The 7,730-nt window shown below is 42.6% G+C and overlaps 1 protein-coding gene and 1 pseudogene across 1 annotated transcript; both read right to left on the bottom strand.

The window, feature by feature from the left end:
• Positions 1-2,734: 2,734 nt before the first annotated feature.
• Positions 2,735-3,971, bottom strand: LOC117240433 (trichohyalin-like). The gene is made up of 2 exons (XM_033506474.1): positions 3,608-3,971; positions 2,735-3,498 (listed from the first exon to the last, which is right to left on the bottom strand). Exons 1-2 carry the CDS (start codon positions 3,969-3,971, stop codon positions 2,735-2,737), a joined length of 1,128 nt encoding a protein of 375 aa, XP_033362365.1.
• A 320-nt stretch (positions 3,972-4,291) lies between these two features.
• LOC117240432 lies at positions 4,292-6,820 on the bottom strand (annotated as a pseudogene).
• Positions 6,821-7,730: the final 910 nt, after the last annotated feature.

The raw sequence follows: 7,730 nt of genomic DNA, 5'->3' as shown, positions 1-7,730 counted from the left end.
ACTAGCTTGGTAGGTCTGAAGAAGAAGCAAAATGTGGAGGTAGATTTGAATCTCCACATGAAGACGATATTAAATTGGTGTGAAAATTCGGGTCTCCAGATAGCAAAGGAGAAAACGGAGATTATATTGTCGACGAGAATGAGAGTTCCGAAGAAGTTTAATATAACATTGACGGGAGAGGTGCTTAACACACGCGAAAAGGTTAAATACCTAGGCGTAGTGTTACACTCTAACAGAAATTATTGTGATCATTTTGATACGGTTTGTAATAGAGCGGGTGCGATTGTAGGAGCTATCGTTGTTCCGCAGTTTCTGCGGGATAGTAATGAGGACAAGACAGGCAAAAGAAAGGTACAAAGGCGGGGTGATTCGGAAAAGGGGAAGAAGAGGACGATGACTATCTCCGAAGAAACGGAGGCATTTGTTTGATAAGGAGCTGACGCGTCGAATGGGGTCTCGTCGAAGTAATGTGGTATTAACAGTGCCGTCGAGACCCTCCGCTCGAAGGATTGGAAGAGGAGGGGTTTTTTATGGGGTATGGCACTACCATCCGCCGAGTCCCACATAACCCGGCGGCGCGGGTTGTTTGGTATGCGTAATGCATTTCCCCTTCTCGTATAAAAAAAAAAGAAAGGCACGTATCCTCACCAGTTGGAGCGTTCAAAACGTTAGCAGGCCGGTTCGGACACATACACTTACACATTATCGTGATGCAATACTCGCAGGGCTATCGATATTGTCTATCGTGTATCGATCGTTTTTCGCGTTAGCCCGAAGCCGTTCCCATTGCTGCTATGGAAGCGCCAACTATCGCCTCGGCTTTCCACTTGGATTTCTCGTTTCGGCGTCTCTTTAAAAATAACGGCCGGCCACGGACGCTAATTCGAATCGTGTCTGTTTAAAGAGTTATGCCGGTTGCTCGGCGTTACGCACCTGCGCACATCGACCTATCATCCCTTGTCTAATGGGATCGTAGAGCGCTTGCATAGATACCTTAAAGCGACGATCAAGTGCCACGACACGAGCAACTGGGTCGAAATTCTGCCGATTGTTTTGCTAGGCATTCGAACCGCGATAAAGGAGGACTTAAACGTGTGGCGCCACGCGACACTAACTTCTACCGGACGACGGTAGCGCAGTGTCACTTCATGTTGGTGTAATTTTTGCTCTGCATATCTATTAGTCTCTGTGACTAAAAGGCTTATCACTTTTTCATTAACGAATAACGAAGACACTTCACTTGCGCTAATGTCAGACGGCAAATCCATCAGAAATCCGCTTTATCCGGTGAACGGAAATGTCTGTTGCCTGTTAGCGAATTCATTCCATTCAAATATCAACGAATTATCAATAGAGTCGAGTTTCTCCACTTCGTTTATAGCAAGTTCTTCCAACATGTCTTTGATGTCTTTGCTTGCACATGCTTCCTCAACATTCGAACTCGATGAAATTCTATTTATAATTTTTTTTCTAAAATTCACTACCTCGTCATCACTACTCTCTTCACTTTCAAATATATTTTCACGCTGTTTACTGAACATTTTGAGGATGAAAAAATCACTTATGTACGTCTCACAAGTATGCTTCTCGATTAAATCAAAGATTTGAGATATCTGCCATGAGATCCCTCGGAATACTCTAGCTGGAAAGTTTATCGCTTTCTCCATTTCAGAACTAAATATATTCTTTACAATGAATCGAAGACAATAAACAGTGAATCGAAGGCGATAAACGGTGAATCGAAAAAGATATACAATGAATTTCCGTTTATCGCTCTATTTACGTTCTGCGTGCCGGCGGTCGGATTTGGGCTCCGCAGGAAACATAGCCGAATCACGCTGGGCGACGAACGTGTTAAAATCTACGTTAAATTATTCCATTCGTAAAATATGCAATATGTAAAATGAATTTTATTACAATTGAAGATTTTTTTGATACATACAGCTTTAATCGATAATGCATTCTGTAATGTTATCAGTGCCTATGGCGTATTGCTGGTTTCCCTTTGAATCGGATCTCAAACGCGAGTGCATGTTAGGAATCTGTAAATGACTGCTTTCTGCTCCACTGTTTCATTAAGCATAAGCGTTTTGAAATCGGAAATCGTAAATCGTAAATCCAATCGCATAATGTATAGTAAACTGCTTTAAATTGTCGGTTACCTGTATTACTATCGCACCGAGTCTCTAAAAATTCCGGAAGAGGTTAACGCAATTAATGGATGAACTCGATGAATATCTAGAGATTTTGCTTTATTATTTTGAAAAAGATGAAAAGATGGGATTAATTAATTTACCAATGAAAATAGAAGTAGATGTACTATATATTCGTTAATTCTATTATTTAAAACGAAACTATTTGACAAATTTAATTAAAGACTGTAAAGAATCATGTGTCGCAACCATGAAGTTTAGACGTGTATTGTTTCAGGAGTGTTTTAAGTGAGATAAAGTAAGTCATCGATAGGATTATTTATCTAACAACAAAGTAGGCTAGCTTTATTCACAGAATAGTAGATTTTATAAATTTATTCTATAACACATCATGGTTAACATATGTGGTTCATTGTGCGTTGTCGCTTTAAATTCGGCGAATCTCGAGCAATTTGGCTGTAAAAAGAAAGATTAGAAATATCAAATTGGGATTAATTTTTTATTTTTTTTTTTTTATTAATCTTGGTCCGTGCCTTTCGGCTTTGGACGATTTCCAGATTACATCTCTTATATACTTATATTTAACGCTTATCCTTCTTTGGCTTTTGCTTCCTTCCTGTGCTCCCTCCCTGTCGTTCCTCCCCCTCTTCCGCTGCTCTTCTCTCCTCTATTATCGCTTTCAGTTCTGCCAGTCCTTCTCCAGTCTCATTTGGTGTTTCTACCATGTTCCTTGCTCCTCCTGTAATCTCGCATTCCTCTACTACGTGCTTCAGGTCCTCCTCTCCTTTTTTGCATAATCTGCATTCTCTTTCTCCCTCCTCTTTCCAGTGTTCTCTTGCCCTGGTTTCGTTACTACATCTAAATCTTGCTACTATACTTCTGTCCTTCCATTTCATCTTTCCTTCTAGATACTTTGGTAGCCCTTCTTTTGCTATGTTTCTGTAGTGTCTGTTGTATTTAGATTCCCTTATTCTTTTCTCCCTCTCCTCTGTTTCTCTTTTGCTTCTTTCTTCTATGATCTGGTTCGCTGTCATCCTTTCTTGTCTATCTCCTGCCACTCCTTGAGTCCTTTCCTCTCTCGCCTCCTCTAACCTCATCTTTCTTTTCCTTGCTCTTTTCCCTTCTTGGCCCTTTCCCCAATTCCTTTCTCTCTCCTTTATACATTCTTTCGCTAATTCCTTCTTCGATTTCAAGGCCTTCTCCACGTACCTTACTGCTATTTTCAGTGCCTTTTCTCTAATTTCCTCTATCTTGCATTCCTCTCTCAGGATGTAGTTTGGCGTTGTTGTGTCTAAGCCTAGCAACCATCTCACGTATCTCCTTTTCACCCTGTCCAGTCTCTCCTCTATATTCCATCCTCACACCTCCGTTCCATACAGCGCTACACTCTCCACCAGTGCTTCAAACATCCTCATTCTCCTCTTGTAGTCCCTTTTAAATATCCTTTCTCTTACGCTCCATGTCTTCTTCATCGCAATTGCTGCCCTCCTTTTTCTGTCTTGGATATGCTTCTCGTCGCTCCCGTTTTTTTTGCAGTATGTACCCTAGATACCTAATCTCATCCACTTCTTCTAGTTCTTGTTCCCCCCATCTCCATTTCCTTTGCCTCCTCTTGTTCCTCCTCTTTTCAAACACTATTACTTTTGTCTTTTCGGTGCTCAGTTCCAGTTTCACTTCCTCTAGGAAAGTCTTAAATCTCTTCATCATTTCCTTTAACTCCTCTTCTCTGTCCGCTATCAATACAATGTCATCTGCGTATGATAATGACCATACCTTACTGTCTCCTACCACTATGCCTCCTACTTGCCCTTTCCTCATTTCCTTATTTCTTCCAGCCCTGCTACATAGATGTTAAATAATGCCGGGCTCAGCGGACACCCTTGTCCCACTCCCCTCACCGTCCAAAACTCTTCTGTGTTGTTGTTCCTGATCCTCACTACGTTCTTTGTCTCCTCGTATATCTCCTCTATCCTTCTGGTTAACTTCTCGTTCACCCCCATTCTCCTCATTATCTCTCCCAGTTTCTTCCTGTTAACCCTATCGAACGCTGACTTTAGATCCACGAAGCATGCATATAGCTTCCCTCTTTCCCCACTCAATTGTTTATCTATTATATGGTTCAGTACGTACACTTCTATCTAGACGTACGCGTCTATCACTTCTCTTCCTTTCCTAAATCCGAATTGGCTCTCTACCACCTTGTCCTCGATTTCCACCTTCAGCCGCTCGTCTAGAATTCCTGCATAGATCTTGTATGCCGTGTCCATTAGCGTGACCCCTCTGTAGCTCTTCACCGCCCCTTTGTTCCTCCTCTTGTAAATCGGACATATCACACATTTTCTCCAGTCTTCGGGTATCCCCTTTCCATTCCAAATTTTTCCTAACATCTCCCATAACGCCTCCCCCACTTCCTTCGGCGCATACTTCCATACCTCGTTTTCCAAGCCATCTTCCCTCGTTGCTTTTTTCTCTTTCAATTTTCTTATTTGGAGTATTACCTCTTCCTTCTCTATGTTGTCTTCTCTCTCCTCTTTTGATTCCTCCTCCCCTCTCCACCCTTCTGTTCTTTTGTCCTCTTTGTTTTCTGTCCCCTCTAACGTTTCCATAAAATGATTTTTCCACTCCTCTTCCCTTATCGCCTCGTCTACAACCTTTCTTCTTCTCCTATATTTGTTTATGTATTTCCATGCTTCTTGCTTTGTTTTGAGCTTGTTGATTTTCTCCATCTCTTCCTCTTCCTGCTTCTCCTTTCTTTGTTCACACCACTGTTTTAATGCCTTCTTCTCCTCTATGAATTCTTCTCTGCTGCATTTTCCTTTCCTAAATTTTGTCATTTTCCTTCTTATCTCCCTTTTCCTTTCTTTCAACTCCTTATCGTACCATACCTTTTCTCCTATGCTCCATTTCCTTATCCTTACTCTTTTCTTTGGTATTGCCTCGTTTATCTTCTTCTTAATTTCTGCCCACATTTCCTCTACTGTTCTTCCCCTGCTTGCCCGGTCTTTGCACTCCTCTAAATATCTTCCCGCACTTTCTTTTGTCCATTCCCTTCTCTCCTTCTCTTCTCCTTTTCTTTCCTCATCTCTTTGTACCTCTGGTCCCTCTGTTTCTATTTCCAACGGCATGTGGTCTGACTCCACTCTTTTTCCTACCTTCATGTCTGTTATTTCCTCTATCGCTTCCTGGTTGCCAATCACGTAGTCTATTACTGATTTTCCCCTCTCTCCCACATAGGTTCACTCGTCTCCTTCTTTGTCTCGACCGTTAATTATCGTCCAGCCTCTTTCATCCAGCAACCTTAGCAGCATTCTTCCTTCCGTATTTATTGCCTTGTCTTTTGATCTCCTGCTCTTTTCTTGTCCTAGTTCCTCGTTTATCAGCCCTCCCTCTTCTCCCGTTCTTGCATTCCAATCTCCTCCTATGATCGTCACTTCCTCTTTCCTTCCCTCTACTCCTTCCTCCATTTCTTTCCATGTCCTTTTCGTGCCCTGGTTATACACCACCACTATTCTATATGTCTTTCCCTTGTACCTTATTTTTCTTTCTACTATGTCGTCTCCTATTTCCTTATACTCTATTTCCCTCAGATTTTTGTTTACGCCTGTTATTATACCCCTTTCTGCTCTTCCCTTTTTCCATTCTCTCCTTGCTACCCTGCATTTCCAGTCGCATTCCTTGGGCAGTCTATACTTTACCCTTTCCCATTTGCTTTCCTCTGTCCATGTTTCCGTGAGGCCGGTTACGTCAAATGTCCTTGAATATTCCTATACCTCTTTGTCCTTGTTCGTTATCCCTGCTATGTTCCAGAAGCACATTTTCAACCCCTTTATGTCCCCCCTTTCTTTCTCCTTATCTCAACCTCTCGCCTCTCTCCTTCTTTCTTCCTCTAGTTTCTCCTCGCTTTCGCTCCACCTGTACCATCTGTCCTCTATTTTCAGCTTCTTGCAACCTATTTCTACGTATTCCCCCTTCTCCCTTTTCGCTCTAGCTATTCTTCTTAACCTTCGCTATATTTCTCTTTCTTTCTTCGTTAGGTCGTTATCTATGTATATTCCCTTCCCCAATTTACCTTTCTCTCTCATTACCCTCGTCTTCTCCTTCCACGATTTCAGCGTTGCGATTATTATCGTGTTCTTTTCTCCCACCCTTACCTTCTGTGTCCTTTCTATCTCTACCTCTAATTTCATATTTTCCTTTATGAACTCTGTCTGTCACTGTCCCGTTATCGCTTTCTTCTGTTCTCTTTTCTGTTCTGATTCTATTCTCCAACTCTTTCTTCTCCCTTTTCCATCTTTCCCACTCACTGTCCCATCGTTCCCTTTCTGTCTCTCTCTCCTTCCTCCTTCTCTCTCTCTCTCTTCGTCTCTCTCCTTTTCCCATCTTTTTCTCTCCTCCTCCCTCTCCTTCTTCTACCTTTCCCTCTCCTCTTCTCGTTCCTTTTCCCATATTTCTCTCTCCTCTTTCCTGTCCCTCCTCAACTCCTCTACTAGCTCTACCATCACCTCCAACCCCCTCTCTATTTTCTCCATCCTCCCGTCCCATGCTTCTTTGCCGCCCTCTCTCTTTACTGCCTCCTTCTCTGTCACGCTGTACCTTTCCAGCATGTTTCTGCGATCTTCCTTCTCTCTCGCCTTGTCCGTCATCAACGGTCTGCTTCTTGTCGCCATCTATCTTCTTCTTGACCAATTAGTTTTGTACTTTTGTCCACCTAACCTCTCTTTTCCTAGCTTTATGTTTCACACTTTCTCCTGTCTTTTTGTCACTTTTTTCTTATACTTTTTCTACCCTCTCTTCGTGCTTTCCCCCTTTCTTTCCCTTCTTTCCCCTATGTCTTCCTCCTCCTTTTCCCCTTCACTTCTTACTTTTTCACAGCGCTTACTACCCACGTGTTACCTTCGCCCGCGTCCAAACCGGAAGTCCCCAAACTCTACTATTAATTTCTTGTATATGGGGGTCCATTGTTTCCATTGTCTCAACATTTCTGACGGCAGGCTGAGCATGCCGCTCTTGCGTTGTTAGAACCCGAAGCTCATGGGGCAAGCTCGCATCTAAATTAACCCTCATGATATTGCGCGGAGCCGCTACATTTTGTCATCTCGCCACATGATGCTTTAGGACGTTTCTACCACAACTTACGCGTCCCTGTTGAATGGAGGTATCCACATGTTGCAAACTAAGGAGTTTATCCAGGTACCCTAACGTCATAAAAAGACGCTGGGATTCCCTTTTCTCGCAGACCGGATAAGCAACCAGCGGCATCATTATTTTTAAGCTCCAGGCCAGGAACACAGCTGAGTCGTCAACCATGATCCCCTCCGAAGCGGACAAATACGCCACAGCGCTTCCGGGACCGAGGCTCGAATTTTTTCCAAATCTTAACAAATTTTTAATTTTCTCTTCCCAAAGTAATTGTTCCAATCGTGTCCATCTCATGTCCATTTCAACCATGTTGTCAACAATATTCTTCCAAAGGAACGAATTCTTTCTTAACCAGTTGTTGTTATTCCTCCTTCACGGCAATTCCCGTCGCTCCGCAAGCCGACTATTAATTTAATTATTTTTGTCTTCCACTCCTTT

This window comes from Bombus vosnesenskii, unplaced genomic scaffold (genome assembly GCF_011952255.1).
Source record: "Bombus vosnesenskii isolate JDL3184/JDL3185 unplaced genomic scaffold, Bvos_JDL3184-5_v1.1 scf7180000014628, whole genome shotgun sequence".
Taxonomy (NCBI): Eukaryota; Metazoa; Arthropoda; class Insecta; order Hymenoptera; family Apidae; genus Bombus; species Bombus vosnesenskii.
The sequence above is the reverse complement of the archived record's forward strand: the minus strand, read 5'-3'. Positions and strand labels throughout refer to the sequence as shown.